Raw genomic sequence first — 27,499 nt, 5'->3', positions numbered from 1 at the left:
CCCGCTCACAGAAAACCAAGCACAGTGCCATACCTTTATACAGTGACTGTCCATGATAATATAGCTCAGCCCCATTCACTTGAAGGAGACTGAGCTGTGAACAAGTGGTGTGAAGTGGAAACGGCAATCAGGGAGTGTAAACATCCTAGGTGTCCGACCTCCACCAATGTTCAATTGATGACGTATCCTAATAGGGGTAACAAAACCAGGAAAACCCCTTTATCTTGACTGTTCGGCACTGTGGGCCGAGTATGAATGACCAAGCTGCATTACTTTACCATGAGATGCCATCTTGTCTCTGCCTATTAATCCGACGGCTGTTCATTTAAGGGGCAGTGGAGCCCTCGGCCCCTCAGGCACCAGGTCTCGGCTCTAGTCTTGACACGGCTCGTAAAATATCTCGTCGTGGTTTGGCCAGCATTCTAGGGGCTCCAGTATAATGAAAAATTAAGGATCTCTAAAGCGTATTAAACCTGTCTAAAGTTACAAAAAAAACTTACTAAGACCTCTTAAACAAGGACAGTTGAGCTGGGCGTCCTGCCATACCTTATATAATATGTGCTCCTGGGAGTGTGCTCGAGACTCGCAAAATCCTTGAATTAGGCTGTTTATGACTCTTTATATGAGGCAGAAGAAATGCACGAGGCCAACCCGTACCAAGGCAGATTGACATGGGAAGAGGAGAGAGCACATGAAAAGCCGCCGTGAACAATGTGCTTGTTGTCTGTTTGCATTGTATCCGGTAATTAATCAAGTAATCATTGTTAACCACGCTGAATTAGGAAGGGGGAAAAACTGTCTCGCCGATTGACCCCCAAGTGCCGGCACTCAGGATAGGCCATGGCTGGAGAAAGCTATCATTTCATTCAGTCTTATTCATCCCCAAAATCAATGGCCTGATATTGTATGCGGAGGAAGGATAGCCGTACACATCACCACACTCACAGCGGGGCTAAAAAACGGAATAAAGACAAATTTAATATTAAGGAACATTTATAAAGTGGAAAAATGATAACATTGACTTCTTCTGTAAATGGAGTACATGGACTGACATACTAAGTGATCAACAGCTCCAGGACTAAAGGTGTCTATATACCTCATATATCGGACAAACTTGCAGATTACGACTACTGAATGCAGCCATTCCCAACAGGGATGCTTGGAAACCTTCCAGGGGGCTGCAACACTCTTATTGAGAGGATGACCATATGTGTTCATGCAAAATTATCTGCGTCCTTAGGATGCTTTGGTAGGGGTGCCCTAAAGAAATAGGTTTCATTTCCTAAGTCTGAATAGGTTGGGAAACACTGATTTAGGCCGAGGCCCCACTGGCCGGAAACGCCGCGATTTGACCGCGGCAAAAACGCTACGGTAAAAATGGCGACATTTTACAGTACTTGCAAAATGGATGAGATTCATACAAATCCCACGCCCACTTTGCAGAAAAAATCGCAGCGTGGACACGATTTCCAAAACCGTTGCAGTTTTGAAATTCACAGCATGTCAATTATATCTATGGAAACGCCGATGGCTTTCCCATAGATATAATTGTAAAAGAAAGTCTGCGGAGGAAAACTCTGTGAACTTTCTGTTCAAAGCGCTACAGGAAGAACCACAATGTGTTTACGCCGCGGTTGTTCCCGCACAGCGGTTCCCGCCAGTGGGGCCTTAGTGTGTATGGGGTTTTCAAGCCTAGCAGAAGATGTCGGGAGAAAGAAGGATCAAGTATGTTGAATGTTACATTAGCTAACTCCAGAGACATCCGCTTCGGATTCCCCATTCAGAAATGCATGCACTGGGACACTTCTTAGTGAATGACGTTATATCCGTCAATCATGTGATCCTTTTCCAGTTCATTCCCATTCAAGTGAATGGAACTGAGTTACTATACCAGTTACAACAGCTACACTATACAGCTGACATCTGAAACCCCACCAATCGCATTTTGATGACCTGGCCCCATTCGTCAATATAACAGCCCCACAATACCCCTTTAATCCTTTCTGCAGAAACACACATTTACGTTGCAAGAAAAATACTTTCTTATGATTGACAACAGCGCTACTGCATTAAGGGCTTTTCTGTCCTCAGCGTACACTTAATACTGGCGAGTGATCCATTGTATAAGTCATCCTATCTGATCTGTGGGTGTCTGACACTTGGACCTGTACAGATCACATACTGTGGATAGGTCATCAGTAAAACTTGCATTACGGACCAGAAAACCCCATTAAACCCAGCCAAGATCTGAGAACTCAATGGTATCGGATGCCGGAAAATCAGAAATATGAAATTATTAAAATTATGTAAATTTCAAATGATCAAACTTTCCGAATGATCAAATGTTAGAGTAAAAGAACTGTGAATGTACAAACAAATGATGAAATAACCAACCCATAAACCAGACGCTGCTTGATATATTATGAAGATTACACAGAAATAATAAAATTCAGTAATATATTTAGTTTAGAAGTTAGATTTTTGCAGAGAAAAACAATAGTACAGGCAGGCACAAAAAAGCCAAAAACATACAGGCACACAGCGCCAAAAAAGGAAGGAAAACCAGAAAATTGTAAAAACAACTAGTCCGACATCTATGGCAGAATTGTGTGGCCAGTAAATGGGTTGCCTTGGAAAAAGGCAGTAATATCTAGATGTCCATGTGCATGTCATCCTGATGAAGGAGCCTATTAAGATTATGCAGAAAATGTTCATTAATTAATCGCGCCCTGAGCTCGTCAGACGTCTCTCCACCAGCATGTAGACAAGGCCAGACCCTTAATCTTCAAAATAGTCACATAATATCATGGCGGGGTGGAAACAGAGAGATTGGAGGATTACCTTAGATCTACTGCTATTCTGTACTGGTAAATTAAAAGATGTCTAACGAAATGTAACCCCCCTCCTCCCCCATGTCAGCTACTAATTGCCAGTGTTAATGGATTGTACCATTAGGGTGTTGCCACTTCTCCTCCAGATATGTGCATGCTCTGTATTCTGTAGCCATGAGCGATCATTTATCAGTCAGCACATCTGTGCCTGAAATCACAAGTGCTGAGACTCCCTAGGATGTGCCAGGACCCATCTGTCTCTGGAAACCGCCAGCAAGTGTCTTTTACCGCCAGCTCTTGCTCTAACTAGCCTGTATGCATTCTCTTCAACCCAACATGACATTGTTTCTTTCAGACTGTCTTATCTGGGAACGCCCACCTGACCTACAGAGGCCCTGGGCACCCCCACCAATCAGCTCTGATACCGCCGCAACAAATGGGTTATCACCATTCTGCTTCATAGTCTTCTGTCACATGGCTTGTCTTCAGCTCAGTCCAATTGAAGTGAATGGGACTGAGCTGTAATACCAAGAACGGTCACTATACAATACATAGATCTTGGTAAGAAGGGAAGACACCATAGAGCTGAAGTCTCTTCAAACAGCTTGTTGTGGGCGCGCTGGGTGTCAGACCCTCACCTATCCCCCTCATAATCCAGCTCCAAAAACGGTTCCAATTTATTTCAATGGGAGCCGCTCACTTCTTTTTTCCGCTAGCCAATAGCGAGGCTCCCATTCTTCGGGCCTAATCCAGAGCGGAATGTCGTGACTGGATGCCGATGCACTGCACCAGCACCCGTCGCAGCTAGCCGTGCTAAAGTGTTCACACGTGGAATGCAAATTCGCCATATGAACATACCCTTAAAGGAAATGACCATTCAAGGGCTCAGAAATAGCACAGAAATTGCTTATTTGCGATTATTCTCTGCCCAGGCTCCGTGGCTGCTTTTTATATCAGTTCCACCAGTGATGTCATCTGTGACTACAGTTTATCTACATACAGGGAAATTTAGGAAAAGTTGCTTTTTTGTTGCAGATTTAGTTGCGGTTTTTTGAGCCAAACCAAGGATTGGGAAATATCGTATATAAGAAGTTCTTATACTTCTACCTTCTGACCAATCCACTTCTTCTGTCTTTGGCTTTAAAAATCACAGCAAAATCTGCAACAAAAAAGCTGCATTTCCACAACGCGTGGCTTTAGATAGTCTGTGACACGCCTCCTGTCTCATGATTGGTTCAAACTGCTGCTCGGCCTCTTCTGATTGGCTACCCTGTATGAACACAAATCTATATCACAGGCTCATTAGGAAGTCAATGCATGGAGAATCATTCTAATGTACAGATTACTAATCTACACGTGAGAGCAAGATTATCAGGAAAATACCAGTCATATACTATGGAGAATAACCCTTCCCATAGAGCGGCCTGGAGAGCAATATAATAAAACAATCCTCTAACCAGAAACCTAATGAGGAAACCTTTGAGGTCTCTTCTACTCAATGTTATTTCTTCTGGTTAAACCATTTCTTGGAATTGTCCTATTAAACAGAATAACATGAGATTATTATTTGGAGCCCTATTTTTGGTTGTGTTGACATCTCCACATCTATGATGGATGACTCTGTAAAACCAGCCATTGTCAACAAGAACACCCAATTCAATGTGTGGCCTGACATTTGTTCAGCAAATAATGCCAGCTCAGCTAAAAATGGCCATGCGGCCCAACCCTTCCGAATTACATAGAAGTTGGCCAAATCAAACAAGCTCCAGCTAAGACATGGTCATAGACTCAAAGAGCTTCCCAAAAATCACCCAGCCAATTTTAACCATTGCTGGTGGATAAACTACAGTAATACGGACATAAACAAGTCACATTGCACAAGGTCAGCAAATAGGTCATACCGAGGAAAAGTCGTACCCTACAGAAAATCACGAAAAACACAGTCTGTGACTTGTGAGGCCTTCGGTTCTGGTAATGGGGTATGCTTATTTTTTAATGTTAGGCTTACTGCAAGGAAAAAACAGTAAGTAACTGGACCAACCAACCAACACAACATCATTGGGTGACCTAATAAGACAAGAAATTGCCAAGTCCTCAATAAACACCGAGACCGGGTAAACAGCGAAATACATCGGTTTGGAAAAAAGTAGCTACAAGTTACATACTATACGCCTTAGTCACACTGCAAAACTAAAATCCTGGTGATCGCCTACTTATTTCTGAAAATGACATTATATGTACTTATGTATTATTATATATTACATCACTTACCACTCTGCCAGTGTTCTGTGCCATGCTTGTCACTGTGCCATGGCAGATCATCCGACTCCACACAGGAAGAAACATGCCCTAAACCTTATATACTTTATGTAAGGTGTGGGTGATACAGAAACATGTTTTATGACTGTAAACAGACGTGGCTGCTCTCTGTTGGGTTGGTGTGAACCAACATGGAGCGGAGGACTGTCTTGACCAAGGCCCCAATGTTGGCTAGGACTGCAGGTGACTTTCCACAATGGGATCATCGGTGCATAGCACCATGTGAACCACCACAGGGCTGAGTTTAGCAAGGGGTGATAAAAGGACCCAATCCGGGTCCATTCACACGGAGGAAAATGGTGAGGAATATGGTGTGGAATTTCAGCACTGAAAAAAAAACCTTCCATTGACTTCATGCTAGCAGAAAAAGGAACCCATTAATGTCAAAGGGAGGCTTTTTTTCAGCGCTGAAATTCCACACCATATTCCTCACCATTTTCCCCTGAGTGAATGGACCCTAAGGATAGATGATCCATATAATATGAGTGGGCATCTAATGACTGGCACCCCCCATTGAGTATGTAGCAGGAAGCAGACAGCTCCATTCTCCGGGAAGTGGCCAGTCCACCAATCTGTTATTTATGTTTCTTAGAAAAGGTCCTCAATATTTTCAGCCAGAGACAAATTGAGATAGTCAGAATAAGTAGTCGGGATTGGGATCCCAGAAACAGTGATCAGTCTTGGCGTCGCTACAAGCCTGTTTCTTCATAAGAAGTAGAAGCTGTATTTAGGCAAAGGAGCGCTCGCCTTCGTGAAAATAGTGCAATTTTTTGAGAGAACTTGCTACACCGGACAGTCACAGAGAGGCTATGGAGAAACTGAGGATCACTAGCATTGAGACCTACCACCAGACCTAAAGCTGCCACCCCATTCTAAAGACCATGATGCCCCTTATTGTAGGGGAGAGCAGTGTACTGGCCCCTGGGTTAGTTATTCTGGGTGGCCTTGATACCTGCATTACTAGCCACAAATACCTCTATAGTAATGGACTTCTGTAGGTGCCTCCCCACTATAACACATGTAGACGACATAAAACATGTCCATGGAAAACAAGCTGTTGTAAACCTACTAAAGAACCAAAAAATAGATCCTGTACCTCTTTATAAGTCCTGCAATATGATCTCTGCTACGTTCTCATACAATTCCAGGTACCACTTACAAAGCTGCGTCTTTGCAATTTCTAATCCTCAAAGTTGGCTTATGCGACTTTGGTCCTTGCGGTCTTTTCAGCTGTGATGGCTACAGGGTATGTACAATGTACCGCGGGCCATCTTTAACTCTGCCGCCATGATATCTCCACTAACTAGTAATTATAATGGGCGACTTGCTCTCCTTTTCATTACCGTTCACACTGATCTTGACTGCTAACCTCTTGTTTCATGTAATCTCTTCATCTGAAGTACACTTCACTCCTGTAATTCAATGGATAACCTAACGCATTTCACTTTCGGGATAGATGAGTGTCCAGTGGGAAAAAGAAAATGCCTTCCAATTACCTGCAAAAACAGGATTTCAGCTGTTGAAGAAGGCTCTCTGGTGGGATGGGGAACACAAGATCACTTTCTCTAGCTCAACCCTATTAAGTATAGGGTAATGACACCAGGTCAGATGTGACAAACGGATGTCTTCTCAGACTGGGTCTACACTTTACAAAAATTTTCCATGATCGTCAATGATATCTGTATTTAGAGGGGTTGTTTAGGATTAGAGAAAAGGTCAAGTTTTGCTTTTCACAGAAACAGCGCCACTCTTGTCCACAGGCGGTGCCTGGTACTACAGCTCAGCTTTCCTAGATCTAGAATTAGTTGTTAATAAATTACATTTTTCCTTAAATTCTTCAAGTTCGCCCACCAAATTTCTGCCACAACATTGTGTTGCAGAAGGATTATCTCTACCGTCATTCAGTTTTGGCTACTCCAGGGCTTCCATCCAACAGAAGTCACATGCCGCTTATTTCCATGGCTGATTTTTTTTTTCGCGCCATGGTATGTGCGGAAATTATCTATAGCATGTTAAAGAAACCTCATTCCCATGTACGGGTGCAGATTTTTAGCAGATTTCACATGGATTTAGGAGCATACTCTATGTAAAATGTGACATGCATGAACATGAAAACTTTGGCATGCGGGAGCAACATCGAACCAATACCTGTTGGCCGCAAGTCTCCTAATGCACAGACCCAGTGGTCACTGGGTCCTAGTGCTAGTGATGCTTCCAGGGAACAGGTTCTTAAAAGGCCAGCATACACCCTAGACAATGTGCACCAATCGCCACACATGTCTTATTATATAAGGCACTGCTCCCCATGGAAGAGTGCTTGGGCAATAAGGTACTTAATGTTCTGTCCACATTACCTGTATTTGACACCTGTTCTGCCTGTCCCTGACCTCTGCAGAGCCTGGTTTGGCTGTCTCTGACCTCAGCCTGATTACCATATTTCCGCCTGCCTTGACGTCTGCCTGGATTATCTATACATACGAACTCTATGTGCCCTGATCTCGACCTGCTCCTTGTCCTTGACCCTTAATTTAGTGACAAAGTGGGTCCTCCGTAGGGTTGAGCGATCGGAATCAGAAAAGATCGGATTCCGATCGTTGATCGAGTAAATTTCACGATCGCGATCGGAATTCCGACCCGATCTTTTCCAGCAGGATCGAGGTCAGAGATTATTTCAAGATTGGCTCAACCCTCAAGTGACTTTTCCCATAGAGAAGCATTGACTAGGGTTGAGGATCGGGATCGGAAAGGATTGGATCCCGATCGGCGATTGAGCAAATTTCACGATCGCGATCGGCTGGAAAATGATCGGAAATCGGATTTTGAAATGGATCCTGAAATCTCAAGATCGGCTCAACCCTAGTCCTTAGCCATTCCATTATACTCTGTATGATACATGGAACTTGTTATTATTCCCATCTCTCCTCTATGTAGCCGGACAGTGAAGATGGAGACAGAGAAATTAGGATCGATATCCTGACAGGTTTAAGATACACAATCCAGTTATCCAGTCATCTGATTAAAGACAGAAATTGGGTTTTGCAGCAATTGCCTCATTCTTGCCTAATTGTGAAGTTGCGGGGGAAAGCTTGAGCTCAGTGCAGCCAAACTTAAAGGCCTGTTTTCATGGATGTTTACAGCTTTTGTGGCGTTTGGCCAAGGTGACGAAGTTAGTGTTTCTTCCCTGCAACACAAGATCCGATTTGTAGATTTTGGATACAATGTGTGTGTGGGGGGGAAGAATTACCAAGTGGGGTTTATCTGAAACTTGTTTTGTTAAAAGACAATGTTAAGGTTTATTTCGACCAATCTAGCAAACTGTCACATGACGTTGATAAATCCGTCACAGCTTTTCATACGTCTGTAGATGTACTGGAGAAAAACGTCATCATTTTAAAAAGTTGCGCATCATAAATGTGTAGTGCAGCTCCTTGTCTAGCTAACCACATCCACTTACACCCCCTAAATCTAAAAGTTACTAGCAGAGACCGAAACACTGGCAAAAACTGGTGCAGGTCCAATGGTAAATTCTCACCATAGTTTTTTTAAAGGGATCATTTGAGTGCTGGGGCCCGCCCCAGTGCTGCGAGAGAACTCATTTGCATACTGACGAAAACCAGGATTTCAAGCGAGCAGCGGCGCGGAGAAGACATCGAAAGGTACGAGTAGAATAGCCTTCATTAAGGCTATTCCAATGTGTTAGTGAGAAAAAAAGAGTTTTAATGACAGAATCCCTTTAAGCAGTGTATTTGGTATATTGTGTTACGGCTAGTGCTATATGGTCACACAGAAGTCGCAACCTATATTTAGAGGTTCAGTGCTCTGCAGAGAAAAAGATGACTGTATATTAATGCGGCCCTCTCCATTGTATATGAAGGGTGTGATACGCTCTTATAAACTACATTGGAGAAAGTCACGCTTATGTACACCAAACTCAATTCCTTTTCTCTGGTGTGACAAATCAGGAGGCAGGAGAGGCCCATGTTCTGTATGAGTGTATAATATTATCATATTCACAGTATACACAAGCAATAATCTGATGGTAATACCCCATTCAACCTTACAATAGCCCTTCGGACTGGCACTATTTACCAGAATAGGCTGTGTACCCCAGCAGATACTTTCTAGTGTGCAGAACCATAATGGTGAAGGACAGAAGCTCAACTAATGGTTATCCCAACATGGTGCAATAAAATATAGACTACTATGGTAGTCACGGTGGTGCACAGATCCTCAATTGTCCATCACACCTGTAAATAGTTACATAGGTATATGTTTTTCCAATCTGGGGTCCATTGGTAGGCCACCGGATGCCATAAATAGGAGCCTTCACAATAATGACCTAGTGGATAATATACCAGACTTTAGAGGCCACTCCAAGAGACAACCTGACTTTTCTAATAGACAAGTATTTAGAACTTTAATAAGAAAGGTTAACAAATACTTGGGAGCACAAACCACCACCTGACTCCTAGCGCTTCTCTACTTGTCTAGTCCTCTGGCCAAGGTTTCTAATTTCTTCCGACTCTCTCGTTGGTCGTGACAGAACAGACTGAATAGTAGGGCAAAAGAAAACATTAAAAAGGGGAAAGAAATGTCACATAGGTCTCTTTTTCTCCTTGTAAAACGGACTTACTGAATATCTACAGCCCAGTTCCTTGAGGCGTACAGGAAGGTGTAAGTGCTCTGCACCACCAGGACTTCTGTGACAACTACAAGTCTTCAGACTTTTTTGACATTAGAAGACAATACAGGCGTGACATTGTATCTGTCTCCCCCCTGCTGTGGACCATGCAGACCCTGCCACACATAGAAAGACACCCGGTAATAGATACAGTATATTAGACGCTCCTCCACTCTGGTGTCATTTTCCTGGGAGCTGAAGTGTTAAGAATGTTATGTAGAAGATTGATTTGGATGCAAATGGCCCTGGTATCTGCGCTGACAGCCTTGAGAAATCTGTAATGCTCTTTTTTCCCAGCTATTTGTGTCTGAACGAGCAGCAACGTGTTTTGCACAGATGGAATGTCCTCCCCACTCTTAGATCTACATCAATGCAGGGAGAAAGCGTAGATACAAGGCAATGTGATGAGCACACAAAAGCTAAACAGCAGCAGGGCCGGGCAAAAGTACAGCCAAGAGGAGATGGCAGAGTGTAACACCGAAAGTAACAGAAATGCTGGAGTCAAGTAGTGACATTTAGAAGCTGTACACATAGAGGTGACACTTAAAGCTCCCGGGCCCCAATGTAAAATATGTAATAGCGCCCCCATTTCCCATGTACCATCTACAATATTGGTATCTTTGTATGTTGTAGAGAGGCCTTTGGGCCCCTGAGGCTTCCTATGCACCCCCAATAGCTAGGCCTCTGCCCCAACATGTATAAAAGGCTAGTGAATGTGTATACAGTAGAAGTGCATACTAAGATGACAAGTGAAGACTTTTAGTTTTGTCTGTCCTTTTTTGAAGCCTGAACGATTTAGATTCGACCACCTTTGATTAAAGGAAAGCTCCAATGTTTTCGCATCTGTATTCTATTCTTAGGATATCTCCAGCCCCCCCAAAAAAGGTCTTTGCTCCAAAATGAAGGATTCTGAATCCGACTAAATCTTTAGTCATCAAATAAACTGTTTAGAAGGAATGAACAGCTTAAATTGCCATTGTGAGGGTCCAATTTCCAAAACTCTCACCGATCCCACAAATGGAGTAGCCATTCCTTGTCCATCACCAAAGAAATGGCAGTTCCTCAGAGGCATAACATGAAACTCTTGGACCCCAAAGCAAAATCTGTACCAGGGTCCCCAACTATAATGTATCGTTTATAGTTCTAGTCTCCATATACTGGGAAGAAACATCTTACAGGCCCCCGAAGGCTCCTGGACCCAGATGTGACCGCACCCTCTGCACCCCCTGGCCACTTGACATTTGAAGAGAGATACAAAGATAGCCTAATGATAATTTTTGTAACTAAAATAATCAAGAAAGATCAAACCACATCCCCCCAAAAAATTCGAAAATATACAGGGCATAAAATTGAGCAGAAGAGAGACTGAACCGGACGCAATTGTCAGTAAAGTTGTCCTATCAGAAGTCCGGGTTAACCGCCAATGCGTCAGGTGACCTCTTGGATGATCATTTTAATATCTGACTGCTCTGTACAATTGAAGTGCCATTTAGAAGGCTTGAACTCTTCTCCACAGTCTGACACCAAATTATAGGCCACTAAATTGAAAGACCTCATTGCGGAATTCCCACCCGTGCACTTCCCAGAGTGCCAGCTTTCTGCTCGCTTGTCCCTCATATTTATGGATGGAACACTTAGACCTACATTTCATTACAAAAAGTGCAGAGGAATTATAGAAGGGCTAATAATTAGCCGCTCCGGAGATCCATAAATATGACCCATAACTCAGCCCTCGGCTCTCCTATTATATCACAAATTGCATTTCACATTGATTTCCATGACCTCATCCACCAGTCTACAGCTCCCTGCCATGCAGACACCATTAGCTCACACTGGAAGACTTCAAAAGCCATTCTGCTCGCCTTTCATCGCTTCATTCTTTAAGAAAACCTCCCAGACAGTTCTCAAAATACAGAATAATTGTCATAAAAGTGTTTGAAATAGGAGTGAAAGGAAAGCGGCTTGGTAGCCCGCAGGCAGGTTACACATGAACATCCAGGGACATGAAAGTATCAGAACACGCCCAGGTGTATAAAGCTACTAAAGACCATGCCCGGCCCAGATACCACATACAGAGGATACAGAGAGAGATGCCCACCAATAGGTATAGCATCAACGTTAGGTAGGTCATAGCATGTAACCTAGACATTGGGATTGGTGGAGATTGCAATGGTGGTCATGCTTGTCCTGTGGAGAAGAAGGTCCATATAGATTGCACCCTAATCTGTCTGATATAATCTCAGACTACCAGGTATACAGTACCCATTTCATAAAGGCAAATAAAAGGGTAAGCCACTCACTAAGAGCAATTCTTACTCTAATACACCCAATTCCATTCATGTATAACATTGGTGGTTTCCCATTTGAGAAGGGCACCGCATAATATGCCATCTACTATATTACCAATAGGAGTGTTACCTCTGGACTCCTCACTAATCCTGAGAATGAAGGGTCTACAGCAGGGGTAGGGAACGTACGGCTCTCCAGCTGTTGCAAAACTACAACTACCAGCATGCATACTTGCTCTGCTGTTCTTGGAACTCCCATGGAAGTGAATGGAGCATGATGGGAGTTGTAGTTTCACAGCAGCTGGAGAGCCGAAGGTTCCCTATCTCTGGTACAGTGTTGGGATGTGCTATATTTTACCTGCACAGCGGTCTATCTGACTGCCCACCTGCACCGAACCGAAGATGATCCCATTCACTTTACTACAGGGCTGTGTAGGCCTGCTCCGACTCCTTCATAAGCCATACAGATCCTCTAAATCACGAGAAAAATCTAGCGACTGACTTCCAATGAACGTAAATACACAATAAACCATTCATCTAATTCATTATGCAATACGGATAATTGTATAACAGAATGTAATATAACTTTACATTTTTTTAGGCCAGAATCTTAGTTGGTAACTGGCCAAAACTGCCCCTGACCCCACAGCATTGCTTTATTGGAGCTGTATTGCAACGTCCCAGCCTCAAACTACTCAAAGGGACTTGTGCTACACCAGGATGGGGGCCATAGGTTGGGACCCCACCAATCATAAAGTCATGAGATAGAAGTAACCACCACTTTATAACATTGGAATACCCCTTTAAGCCTACACATGAATGTTCTGACGTATCCGCTGAATTATTTGTATAAGGCTTCAATGGCTCAAGGTAACCTCTATCCATAATATATCAAAGAAAAGTATTATATGAGATGTCTCCCGACCTACATCAGCATACAGATGCTCTGCATTTCTTCAGACCAGACACATTGATATGCAGTGAGATACATTGTGCTGTATTACCTCCCCCTCTCTATTGTATAGTGTATATGAATATACTATAGGCTTGTTGTTTAGACTGAAGAAATATTGATGAGTTAGTCGACTATAAGGCAGATGTCCCTGAGGGTGACTGCTTCATTCTGTGACTACATAAATAATGCAACACCACGACTCCGTTTTACTTTTTATGTTTCCAAACATTAATATGGTGCAAAAAGGGATACAAGATCTAAATAAAACCCCTCTCTATGGAGCAATCTTATTCCTTTGATACCTTTAATATGATAGCGAGACGCAATGATGCATTGTTTATAGCAGGTTACATCACACCGATGGCATATGCCACGCACCTGATCATCCACCTATCTCAGGACATGTGTATTCTATCATTGACGCTATGTGTCCACATTCCCCAGATAAAATCTGAGCGTCTGTCCTAATATATGTCTGCAAGGTATGCAAACTTATTAGGGAACCATCCGATGTATCACCAGCCTCATGGTCCCAGCCCGATGCCCATCTCACATCCACTTTACCACACCATTAGTGACCTTTATTGCACAAAACACATGTGATCTCATATATTATTCAGAAAATGAGGCCTATTACACAATAATCCCTCTGAGGATACAAGGAGGCTTTTATCTTCAGGCCAAAGGATAAAACTTACATAATGTGCAGATATTCTGTGGACCTACCAACCTCATATGAGCCGGCGTGACTTACAGGAATACCAAAAAAATACTTGTTAACCCTATAATTTCTATAGAGGAAGTCTCAACCATATAAGTAAAAGGATACGTTGTGCAAATGTCTTGTATATCACCCTATAGTATCCTGCCCATGCCTCCAAAAAGTCAGAGTCTTGACACAAAGGAGTCCCCGAATTGTTCTAGATACTTGTATCCCCAAGTTGAACCCTATAAAGCCCAAATAATGGTGTCACTCTACAGAAATTCCCTTGTCTCATACCCAGAAATAGTAAGGCTTGCTTTCCGTTCAGGTTTCCTTATAAAATCTGTTGACATTTAATTTCCAATGGGCTATGAAAGCGTAAAATATCTACAAGATTATAAAATTTGATCCATGTATAAAAGTTACAAAACAGCCCCATTGGATGACAGTGGGGCTAAACCTTATGGGGATCCCACAGCATGTCCGTGTCACTGCCAGACTCCTCTGTGGATTTGCCCTTATATTATACAATGGATTTGCCATGGGCATAGCCTGAGCCAAATAGTAGTGCCAGGAGAAAAATGTCATCAGTAAAGAATTGTTCCAAGTCCACAGAATTCTCTAAAATATACTGCCAATGATTGTTAAATATTGCACAGAAAATAGCTGAAATAATAAGATTGCCAACAGAGTAGTTACTTCTACAACAGTGCCCATGCCAATGGCTCAGCCAGCAGCACATGTACGCAGCCCCTGTCGTACTTTCTTCTAGGGTACGGTCTACTTCAGGAACTTTCATATGAGAGGGATTTTCTAAACGGTGATACTACTGGCACCATCTGTGGCCACTGACTGGTGGTAGTGGCTATGTGCCAACATGGCATATCAGCATTGACAGCTTGCAAACAATAACCAGCAGGAGGGGGTGGTGTAGACCATGGGGAGAGGGCGCAAGTACACAAGTACTTAATTTGTGGGTGGCTGAAGAGGTGGTTACCTCTTGCCAATCTAACTGGGCATCTGGGTCACCCAAGGCAGACTGATTGCTCTGGATCCTACCTATGGTTGTCAGGCCTCACCTCCCTAACAGCCAGCCTGTCTCAGAATACTCAGATCTTTCTAAGGACAGGATTGGAGTGAGGGCAGACAAGGGGCAACCACTCTCTCTTACTGACAGATTCTCATGAATACATTCAGGTGGAGGGGCCTCTTTGGGCCAAAACTGAGAAAAGAACAGATCAGTATAAAATAAAAGAATAAAAAAAAAGCATAAAAGAGTGAATCTAGAGAAGGGACTGGTCTACTAATGGAGTCAGGCTTTTGATGTGTCACTTTTATTGTTCCCAATTCTATAGAAGTTTCTCTGTAGATCAGGACACAAAATGCTTTTGTGGGGGTGTTTCCAAAGACTTTAAAGCGTGTGCGCCCTTCGAAATGCATTTGCCAGACGAGCAGGTGGGCACGTATGTGAGTGGGCAGGTTTTCTGGCTAATAATTAATCCTTTTTGAGATTATTCTATACCCGTCGCCACGAAATGATGGCTGTCTAGTCTTCAGAACATCCAACGCTTCAGCGCCAGCTCACGACATCCGTAGTTTATAGATGTTTCTTAGAGATACAAATAATGAGACAATATTTCAATGTTCCATATTTAAGGAACAATGGGTGGCTTTTCAGTTTCCCGCTTCAACAGCCAACTAGTTAGGCTCGGCCTGTCACCGCTCCGTCCCCTTTCTCTTCGAGGGGCAAAAAATTCAGTCTTTGCTCTAATCAATTCCTAAAGGACTGTGTTGTCTGACATTCAGCACTCGTCTTTTTCTACTGCTAATACCTCTTGCTATTGAGTTTCCACCCGGCATTGTTACTTTTTGTGTCTGCTCCCTGGTACAATAGCTGACAGGTCCCTTTGTTTCCTAGTGGCTTAGTGCCATTAATCTTACATTCTGCTCCAGGGGTGAATAGACCAGTTAAAGGCTTTCCATGAAATACCTGATCCAGAGCACACCAATACTAAATGTCCTGAGAAGAAAAGAATCAGCATATGGTATGGCTCATGTGAAATTATCGGATGGCCTCTGACAGCTCCCGATGTCTGAGGTAACACCAAGTCCCTTGTGTCTTGTCACTGGATCCCAGGAGAGCGCCAAGGCTCACTTGCTGAGTCTCCATCTCAATACGAGGTGCTGAATGTCAACCATGGCGCTTGTGTCAGACAATCCCAACCTCATGTAACGGAGTAAAGCTTTGTTATGAGCCTACATCGGAGGTATATGTCGGGCAGATGTCCTGATATATGTCTGATGAAAGGATGTGCTATATCCCAATATATTGGCCACATAGTAGGCTCTCATTGTAAACACTGTCTATTTGTACTGTGTCCTACAATATAAACTATGCATATGCTGGGAGCAGGGGAGCCTATGGACACATAGAAGGTATACATTGGAAAATACTCCCACTATCTAACTCCAACACAGAGCCTAAAGCTGCCATAATATAATATCTTGCCTCATCTCGTGAATACAAAAACTAAGACTAGCGATATCCTGACATGTGAGGGTCAGCGAGGAGACAACAGTCAAGGGCCAGTTCATCGTTTTGCAGTGTCCATTTGTGGTATCCCGATACATACATATTTATAGGCTCCCATTCACTCAATGGAGGCTATGGCTACGTTCACAACTGCCTAGGAGTCTCAGTCACAGTTTCAATAAAAAAAAAAAAAAGTCAGACGAAAAAGTTCTGTAAGTCCAACTTCTTTTCTCCACCAACTTCAGGTAAAAAAAAAAAAGCCGGACACATGGATTATGGATTATTTCCCTGATTCATTGCTGTCTGGACCAGAAGAATGTATAGAATAGTACAGATGTGAACAAGAGTGCCCTATTCAACACCATCAGGCTGGTGTACACTTATATATCTTTATTTTTTGCTGTATGGAATAGCGCATTATTTTACACAAAGGCAAGCAACAGAAATTGGGTGATGGATGACGCTTTATGCCTGCACAATGCCTCGCTTTAGAGACATCTATCAGAGGTAGAACTCAGGGAACCTTCAACACAGAGCAAAATGCCTATTGTTAGAGGCCAGCTCTCCTGATACATCTGTATTAGTAAATACCCACCTATGTACCGTATATACTTGAGTATAAGCCGAATTTTTCTGCAGTTTTTGTGCTGAAAAAGCTCCCCTCGGCTTATACTCGAGTCAAGCAAAAAAAAAAAAAAAAAAAAAAAAAAAGGGGGCAGACAGACAACCAAAACACCCCCTCCCCTTCCCCAGCAACTGCTGCACCCAAAAACTCCGACCATTTTAATTTTTTAAATTTTCCAGCAGCTGGTCCATTTCCCCCCCCTAGGCTTATACTCGAGTTAATAAGTTTTCCCAGTTTTTTGTGGTAAAATTAGGGCCCTCGGCTTATATCCGGGTCAGCTTATACGGTATATGTAAAATAACGCTGCATCATCTTTTCTTACAACTATATAATGTGTTTGTTTCTCTGTTGTTATTCCTACTAGAAATGTTAACTGGTCAAGGTTAAGAATATAGAGTTTGAGAAATTTATATATATTAGATGTGTCCCTCAGAAATGGATTTATAGACAGAAAATAATTGATCTAGTTTTATAGGTATTTCATTCCCCACTCCTTTAGCCTCTTTAGGGGGTTGGGTTTGGGTATATGTGTGCACAAGTGCCCCAGGAATATGGGTATTAGCTGATTAGTGGAATTTACACAGTTTATAACCCTTTGCTATACGGGCTGGGTTTAAGACCATATAATGGGGTATAATATTTAACATTAAGACTATTTGATAAAAGCAGATGGGATTTTTATCTAATGCTAGGTTCACAACTGTATTTGGTGTCCCTGTAGGAGATTCTGCCTAAAATCGGCGGAGAGAAAAGTCCAGAAACCTGCCGGACACCCAGCAGACCCCAATATAATCTATCGGGGTCCATGGGCAATCGCTTTGAAATGGACAGGCTTCTGTCATTCAGGTCTCCATTCAGACCAAAATGACGGAGAGCCGAACGCTAGTGTGAACCTAGCATAAGATATATTACCGTATATACTCGAGTATAAGCCAACTTTTTCAGCACAGTTTTTATGCTGAAAAATCTCCCCTCGGCTTATACTCGAGTCAGGCAGCACAGACTGCAAGGACCTGCATATATTAAGTGAAGGGGGAGTTTCCTTCAGTAGTTGCTACAGTAATGATATAAGACACTCCTCCCTTCACTAGCAAGAGAGATGAAAGCCCGGGAGGCGGCAGGTCCCTGATCCTGTGTCTGCATCCAGGAGAGGAAGAGGAGAGTGAAGTGAAAGTAAAACACACAGGTACATACTGAGGTTACAATTCCTATTGATGTCAGGCATTTGGGGTTATTAATTTAGGTTTAGTAACTCCATGTGCCTCACATTGATAGCAGTTAACGCCATCATGTCCCTACATTAACCCATGTGTGCCCCAAATAAGGGTTATTAATATGTGACATATGGAGGTAATAATAAAGTGCCTTAATGATGTTTAATGTAATAATTATTACCTCCATGTCTCTCACATATCAGTAACCCACACAGTTAATGTAATTTTATTGGTATCTATTTTAATTTTTGAAATTTCCCAGTAGCTGCTGCATTCCCCCCTCCCCTAGGCTTATACTTGAGTCAATACGTTTTCACAGTTTTTTGTGGTAAAATTAGGGGCCTCGGCTTATATTTGGGTCAGCTTATACTCGAGTATATACAGTACTTTATGATCTGTAATTGTTGCAACTCAAAAATAAAAGAATCCCATCAAACAATTGACAACTGGGGTTACCATCCTTGTTCTCAAAGGGGAACGTCATTACACACTCTGCCAGCACTGATTGGACAATGTCAAAATGTATAGCGACACCCCCCCCCCCCCCCCAAATAGCAACACCCAGTTGTCAATTTCTAAATTTCTGGCAAGTATAACAAAAGAACAGAAAAATGCTAAATTCTACATAAAGATGTTACTTTATGATGAATGCCAGTATTTCCAAACCAGACATGTTAGGGGAGGTGAGTGGTCCATTCTAAGGCCACCTCTCAATGTCTCTTTATCACACAAGCCCATAAACTCCAAGCAGCGACACCACCGATGGTATTATTACATTAGCATGCATACGGCTCGGTCTGTAAAGCCATTCTTTGCTACAATGGACCGTACTGACTCTGCTTTTAGCCTGGGTGTGTGTTAATTTTAAGGCCCAATGGCTTGTTTCCATTAAATACATATCCTCATGGCTTCAGAAATGCATTAGGATACATTGCATTTAGTGACCTGTAGCCCCAGCCTCAGCCACTAAAGCCGAGCATGTCTGCAACAAATCATTCATGTGGGAAATCAAATCATGGCAATGATACGGACAAATGGCTCCTGAGGGTCAGTAGAATACAATATGGTCGCTGAAAGACCTAATACACAGGTCCGAGAATAGTGACAGCCATGTGACTGTCAGATATGGGGAATAAGCAACATATGGATTACTGGAAATTACTGGTCTTCGTATAACCTGACCATTGGACAGCACACAGAAGAACCTATAGACGGCAGCATATACTTACCAGGTTATCAGGTCTGTGTTCACGACCATTGCTCCCTAAATTGTGTTTCGTCCAAATGCTATTCACAGTATGTCAATGCTGGATATATCCCAAGAGCCATTTATGTAATGTATATCCATCTAGATAATGTAAGGCAGCTCAGATTAAAGGAAAGAAATATTCCATAGCTCCTAATAGATATGGCTGGCGCAGAGACTGGATGGATTCCTTCTTAAAGAGGTATTCCAGCAAACACCCAAAGACAGCGCCTGCAAATACAGCATTGCCTGCGAATCTGAATCTGTAGTCTTTCAATTAGAATATATTTGAGCTGTTCCTCTGTTATTCCTCCTAAAAAATTCTGAACCAGTTGGGGGCAGGTGTCACTACTCTCCTCTGACAATGTATAATCAATGCTGACAATCTCAGACTGAGTAGAGACACACCCAGTTGTCAGTTTTCATTGCTAGGAGGAATAACTGAGGAACAGCAGAATGCTAAGTAAAGACACACAAGAAATGATATTTTACATGCATTTACTAAAACCAGGTGGTGACAAATCCTCCTTAAGACTAAAGCCCCATAAAAAGCAATGCATTGCCTCTGCAGTTTTTCCGCAGCGTTTTTCACAGGAGGTCTGCAGAGGTTTCCTCTGTGGACTTTCTGCTTCCATTAAACCTATAGAGAAATGCTGGCAGTTTCCCTATAGATATAATTGAGGCAAAAATGCTGCAAAGGAGACCTAAAGATGTTGTCTCACAACGGCATCCCCTATCCATATATCCTTATTGTATGTGGACATCATGGATCTATATAGAGGTCACTGATCATACTCCTCTCCAAGAGTCAGAACTGAGTAAAAATTCACAAGGGTCCACATATCACATAGGTGACCATTTTAATGGCTGCTACATAATGCAGTATATCCTCTGGAGCAGACTAGAGGGATCCTATCATTGGATAGCCTTTTTTTCTGACTACCACATAGGAATAGCCTTAACAAAGGCTATTCTTCTACCTTTAGATGTCTTCTCCGCGCCACCATTTCAGTAGAATTCCTGGTTTTCTTCGGTATGCAAATGAGTTCTCTCATAGCACTGGGGGCTGTCCTCAGCACTCAAACAGCACTGGGGGCATCTCTAATGATGCAAGAGAACTCTCCAGCGCCACATCCGTTTTCTTCTGGAACGCCCTCTCCCTGTTTCTTCTTCTGTCCTGGGGCTTAATCTTCTAGGCATGCGCAGTCGGCTCTGCCATTGGGCCTCAGGCAGTGTCAACTCTGCATGCCCGTGGCCACAAGAAAATGGCCGCTTACACAGCTTACTGTGGCTGCTTACACAGTAAGCGGGTGTAAGCGGCCATTTTCTTGTGGCCGTGGGCATGCACAGTCAGCTCTGCCCGAGGCCCGATGATTGCACATGCCTAGAAGATTGAAACACAGGACAGAAGAAGACACAGGGAGAGGGCGTTCCAGAAGAAGATGGAGGTGGCACTGGAGATTTCTCTCGTATCATTGGGGACGTCCCCAGTGCTGTTTGAGCGCTGGAGCCCGCCCCCAGTGCTGCGGATGAACTCATTTGCATACCGAAGAAAACCTGCATTTCTACCGAATGGCGGCGCGAAGAAGACATCTAATGGTAGGAGAAGAATAGCCTTTGTTAAGGCTATTCCTATGTGGTAGTCAGAAAAAAAGGGTATCCAATAATAGGATCCCTTTAACGATTGGTTTAAGTCAGAGGAAAACCCTTTAAGGCCATGTGCACATGGTAGAATACAATCTAGAAAATCCAGACTGTACATTGCCTAGATCTTCCGGCCTGAACCTAGGCAGGCGACTGGGACTTCTTACACCATAATGACGTATGATACTAGGAGTCTCTCATGATTTTATATACTATATTATACACAATGTGGGAGGCAGGGACTCCTAAAATGATAGATCACTATAACGCTAGGAGTCCTGGTCTCCTGACTGGGTTCAGGGTAGAAAATCTGGCTGATGTAGGGTCTGGACCATATAGCATTGAGTTATATGGCTTATGTATACGTGTTGCACGCACAGATGTTCAGACCATAGTCATTGCATATGATTTAGCTGAGATTTTATGTCTATGGTATTTAAAGCATAAATCTGAGCTTGGGTTTTATAAGCGGGATGTTTATTCACATTGTGGTTGGATGGAATAAAACATGGAGCTTCCTAAAAATATAAGCAGCATCTGTGCCCTCTGTTTACTAACAGGGCTTAGTTCTCCGCTGACATAGAGTGTCGCGGCCGGACGAGTTTACATTGTAACTTGCTCCGTTATGGGATTATAACAATCTGCATCATTCCCATTTTATGAGTGTCATGGATAAAATGGAAAATGTGGATAATGTTGACACTAATGGAAAAGAAGCGGCGAGCACTATTTGTCATTCACTTTAATAAATCCTCTGCGCACAAATATCTGCTTATTATGGAAATTCCAATTTCATGATTCGTGAATGTTCTCTAAACCGCACTGCCAACTTGTCTGTACATATATAACCCCCTGCTCACGTTCATTTCACCCTGCATGCAATGGGTTTTCCCACAAACATAACTTGTCTCCTATCCCAAGTGTCTGATCACAAGAGCAGGGTCCTGTGTACCCCCATTTACGTAAAGCGATGGTCATACAGGTACGATCTGCTCCATCATTCTCTATGGCAGAGCTTCTCAAACTTTTTACCAATCTGTTGTGATGCTGGAGCCTCTCCAGAAAAGAAATACTACCATGGAGTGGCAAACAGTCTCCATTGTGCTGTATACATAATACCCCCACCAGTGGCAGCCAACCAGCACACATCACACCTGCTGCAACGCCAAATACCACAGCGCAGTGCAAAATACCTCCAAAGTAACGCCAAACACCACAGTACAGCATTGCCGCACCTTCTCCTAGTGGCGGGTACAGTATCTCCTTTCCACCTCCCGCCAGCCCATTGGAAGCAGCATTCCCCACAAATAAATCCTTCCACACTTCTAGCAAATCTTTCCCTAATTCCACCCCTCCCACACTGTCAGGTGCACCCCCACAACAGAGACAAGAGAAGAATTTTCTACTTCCATTGCCATGCCTCTACCATCGCCAGCGTAAAATTGTTGGGCCTGTCCTGTCCCACTTTGGTCTCTGCCCAAAAAGTGTAAGTGGGGTGCAGATGGAATAATGTGACGCATTTTGGTTTCCAAAGACGTACTACATTTACACCCATCTATGTAAAAAAACTAGCTTAGATGGGATAGTGAACTCCCTTCATTGTTTTATGCATTTAGATTTCTTCCTTATATACTACTCCTAGCTCTTTATATAACAGGTGCATATCAGTATCAGACATGGGCTCTAGCTTATGGGACCATTCAGAGGTAAACCATGACTCTACATATACACAGTCCAGTCATATTAATGTGACCACCACCTACTTTTGACGTCAACATTAAATGACCAATCACAGAATGCACGTGTCATCAGCCATCTGGGTGCACTCATCATTGTGGAAGGCACGATGGATCAACACAAGTATGCATCTATCCTTGTTTACCATGTTCACCCCTACATGCGAATTGTTTTTCCTCAGGATGATGGAATCTACCAGCAGGACGATGCGACGTGTCATAACGCTCGCAGTGTACGTGTGTGGTTCAAGGAGCACCAGGATGAGTTTACCGTACTCCCTTGGGAAGCAAATTCCCTGGACTTGAACCCAATAGAGAATCTGTGGGACCACCTCCATCGGGTTATTTGCGCCATGGATGCTCAACCGCGTAACTTAGCGCAGCTGCCACTGGAGTCGGCATGGCTCAACATCTCAGTGAACATCACCACAACATCCCCTCTCTTCCTGCACACCTCGCAGTGGTCCGCTCTGCCAAAGGTGGTGATTCTGGATTTTGACAGGTGGTCACATTAATGTGACTGGACTGTGTGCATTAGATGGGTATCGGCCAAACCCTTCGACATCGACCAATACATATCTAGTCATCCCGATTCTTCCTTGATGACAGATATCATGGAAAATAAGGGCTGGATTTCAACTGCCTGGATTTTTTGTTCTTGGGGATGCCAGTAGAGTCTCCCCTCTCCCAGTAAGCAGAACCAAGCATGCATGTGTATGGTAGAGTCAGACATGACAGCTGTAAAGTGTATGACATACTTTATACTTTTCTTCCACTTTATCCAAGTTTTGCTGTATGAGATGGCATGGTGGTTGTGCTAGCCACAGAACCAGAGGAGACAACAAAATAGTCAATGGCACCCCATACACCTTCCTCAGGTCTTGTACATATCTCTGCTTTGTTCTTTGAGAATTTTTCAGGTCTTTGATTCTTCTTCCAAACAGTACAAGCCTCCCCTCTTGTCTCCAGTCCTCAGGCGCTCTACAGCCCAATGATTCACACATTCCCCACTCCTGTACTTACTCCTCTGATAACCTCGGGGGGGAAATCTCATACCCTTGATCACTTCCTCGATTACAGATTTATTTGCTTGTTTCATCTCCATTTTTCCCTCTCAGCTATTTTTCTTCATTAATCTAGATGCAGAAATCAATCTATAGTCGAGTCTTATTTGTGACACCGTCCTGCACTGTTCACGTGTGATCGAGGTCTACTGTCCTCTCCGTCCAAATAGAAAAAAACCTCTCCTAAATCCAGATAAATAGAGTATCAGACTGAAATAACGCTCCCTTGTAAATGTCAGCTACTCTCAGGAGCAACACCTAAAGAAGGAAAGATTACCAGCGGCAGTAGCTTTGATCTCCAGCACTGTCATAACATATCATTGCCTGATGGTGTTCACCAGCCTTGATATTAAAAACCTGCTGAGGTTAACATGCCGGACGACTGCAAACTGGACAAGGAAGACATAGAAGTAGTACTGAAAGAATAAATGTGCAATATACTGAGCTAATAATACCAATAATCCATATATAAGTTTACAAGAACCAATGGGATCTCATCTCAAATACATATACTCTGTGTGCCGGAACGTAACACACAAAAATGGACCCTATGTGTCATCTGAGGGTGTATTTACACAGTATGACAATATGGTGGCTCAGTGGTTAAGTGTTGTTGCTCAAAAACATCTGCATGGAGTCCCCGTGTTTATGGATGTAGAACTGATTAATTTGATATATATTTAGATTTATTCTATTATTATTAAATTATTATTATTATTCTACTTATTTATTTAGTTAAGTATATAGATAGATACATGTGAATATTCAATACAAATATTTAACCCTTCACATGATGCATCAGGTAGAGTACAAACATACAACGAGGCAGATCATGACCTGACCGAACACTGTATATGTAATCTGAAGATGCCATTGTGACCTATTAGAAGTTGGCATGGCTCCTTAAGAAAAAAAATCGATTTAACTGAGTTCTGAATTCATTGCAGACACACAATGTAGAATTCTATCTCTACATCCAAAATAAACTAAAAACAAGTGCTTGCTAAGGATCTGCGGATGCAAAAACCAGTATCCCAGCCAAGCCTCGGTGTCACTCCTGCGTCTTCAGTCCATAAATCAGCCCTATAAATCAGTCCAATGAAATCAATGACTAGCACATAAAGCTGACCTCTATCTTATAACACTGTCTAGAAGCCATTTAACCGACCTCAGCAACGCTCACAAAGGCCAAATAATGTGCAGTAACAACCTTGTGTCCCATTTACCTTCACTACATGTGTTTTCAACCTTCATTAGAAAAGCTATTGCTTGTACAATAGCCTATAGCCAGTACAATACCAAGTTACTACAGCACTAGGATGTGTCACTGGCCTGAGATCAACCTAATGCAGACAACAACATGTCTGAACAAGACCCAACTCATGAGAGTCTTCTACACACACCTGGAATCTTAGCAAAGAACTTAGAAAAGAGCTGTCAGGCTTGGTACATAGATGAAATCTTATTACAGAACACACCTAGAAAATGTCACTCAGGGGCACCGACTTCAAGTGCAGCATGAGAACACACCTGAGATGTCAGGCCGGGTATGCAGGTGAGATACTTCTGATAACTCCCCAAAGATGTCAAACTGAGGGATGGAAATCAGATTGAGAAGATCTATGGCATGTCACTGAGGAATCTTCTAATGTATCACCCATGACAAGTACAGCAACCAGGTCACGACGAAAGTCTAAATCTAGTTACCGAGTGCCTATCACATATGATGGGTGATATGTTACAACGTATCGGTCTTAGTAAGATCTGAAGAAGAACATTCCGTCATATTCTTCAATGATCAGACCCTGGACATTATGGACAGGCTGAAAGACTAGTCTAGAGCTCTAGTAGGTTAAGATATTATTGTTTCCATCAAAAACCCCAACCTGAAAGACCAATTTCAAGCGAACTATTCTCCATGGTAAAATAACCGATATGATTGGATAAAGACGCAAGTCCGTCAAATCTACATTGACCTAGAGGAAGGCAAAAAAACAAACAAACCATGGGGTGGATGTCAATTGCCCCATATCATGGAAAATAATTCCTAACCCCTAATTCTACCGATGAGATAACAAGGACAGAGGTCTCATCCAAAGTACACCCAAACTTCATCTATTATACCCTACAATCCATAGCTTGTTCTGATATTATCGAGCCGGGCACCTCCCTCACTTATAGCACCAATGTTATAGTATGGGATAGACATATCTCACATAGCATATGCACTCATTCAAGTCATCTTCTGGTCTCCTAAGGACCTGCAATATGAATTCAATATAGCCAAAACACTTATAGTTGCCCCTATAGCGTATACTAGCAGAACTGTCATGCACTGGCATATAACTGGCACAGGACTGCACTGATGGGTAGTTTCTGAAGCAGCACTAACAATGTGACTGTTCCATAGATGTATTGGCATTCCCATATACACGGTATCCCCCATTGCAGCACTTACCTGATATCTCGGACTGTGGGACCCCACTTAGACTGAAGCCTTTGGCACTATACCCCTGTCTTGCCGCTTCGCAGCTCTTGGCTTTGTTCCCCATCTCTCCAGCTGCCCAATGCACAAAGAAGACAATTCCAAGATGCCACCACGAATACCCACACAGCCTCTCCATGTCCTCAGTGGATGGGATACGCAGAGAGGCCAAGAAATAAACTTGTGGAAGTAGAAAATATTGTCCACGGGCAAAAGAAGCAACATGCACAGTTCACCAGGTAAAAAGCCCTTGGGGTCTGGTCCTGTATGGCGGAGGGCACCTCACAGTACGAAGCACAAGCACCAGCTAGCACATCATGTATGTGACCGCTGGGCATTCATGTGACAGCAGGGGCACAGGGCAGCCCCAGGATATGAAGAAGGCAGAGGAGCTGATACAGGGCATGTCCAGAGAGTGAGCAGTGTGTGGCAGTGCCAGAGAGTGAGCAGTGTGTGGCAGTGCACTGGGGCTGTGACACTGGAGGCAGCCAGCTGCAATGACTACAGGGGGAGGATGCTGAGCCTTGTGATGCTGGGGTGTAGTCCTTTATGGGGAGGAATGTAGCCGAGTCAAGGATTCCTAGAGCAGCAGCGGCAGCAGTAACAGTACTAGTGCCCTCCCAGGACAGTGACACCTCCAGGGACCCCACTTCTATCACATAGCCCACACCACTGCAGCCTACTAGTACAGTCAATGTGCAGGATCCTCCCCCATGGTGGCTCACACTGCAGGTCCCTACTTGTAAGGTGTCAGAGTCTGTGCTGATGATCGCACTGCTCACTACGATACGCAGCTCTTCCCAGCGATGGGCAGTGGCGCTGTCCTCGGTACAAGGTGATGCAGCAGCTGAGGAGGATGAGACTGCTGACTGCCCCGCTCTCCTCCACACACTGAAGCCGCCGCTCAGAGCTGCACGGAGCACATTGACGAGGATCAGCCAATCACAGGAGGCCTCACATCCCAGCCCTAGTGACATGACATGTGCGTGCTGATTGGGTGGTAGGGGAGCCGGGGAGAGGTGGGGAGTGGATGGGTGTGAGAGTGTGTGGTGTACGGAGGAGTGGGAGAGACTGTCCTGGAGCTCACACGTACCTGTATAATATACAGTGTATATGGAGATGTGTGTGCTTATAGTGTAGTGTCCTGGAGCTCACACGTACCTGTATAATATACA

At 43.4% G+C, this 27,499-nt stretch overlaps 1 protein-coding gene across 1 annotated transcript in view; it reads right to left on the bottom strand.

Moving 5' to 3' along the window:
- Nucleotides 1-27,202, bottom strand: part of GPC1 (glypican 1) — a 64,917-nt gene extending 37,715 nt beyond the window's left edge. The window contains exon 1 of the mRNA XM_075268899.1: nt 26,298-27,202. Within this exon, the coding sequence (XP_075125000.1) occupies nt 26,298-26,463 (166 nt within the window). The 5' untranslated portion in view covers nt 26,464-27,202. The remainder of the gene's footprint in view (nt 1-26,297) is intronic.
- Nucleotides 27,203-27,499: the final 297 nt, after the last annotated feature.

The sequence above is a fragment of the Leptodactylus fuscus genome, chromosome 3, assembly GCF_031893055.1.
Source record: "Leptodactylus fuscus isolate aLepFus1 chromosome 3, aLepFus1.hap2, whole genome shotgun sequence".
In the NCBI taxonomy this organism is placed as follows: domain Eukaryota; kingdom Metazoa; phylum Chordata; class Amphibia; order Anura; family Leptodactylidae; genus Leptodactylus; species Leptodactylus fuscus.
This window is presented reverse-complemented; position numbering and strand designations above follow the sequence as displayed.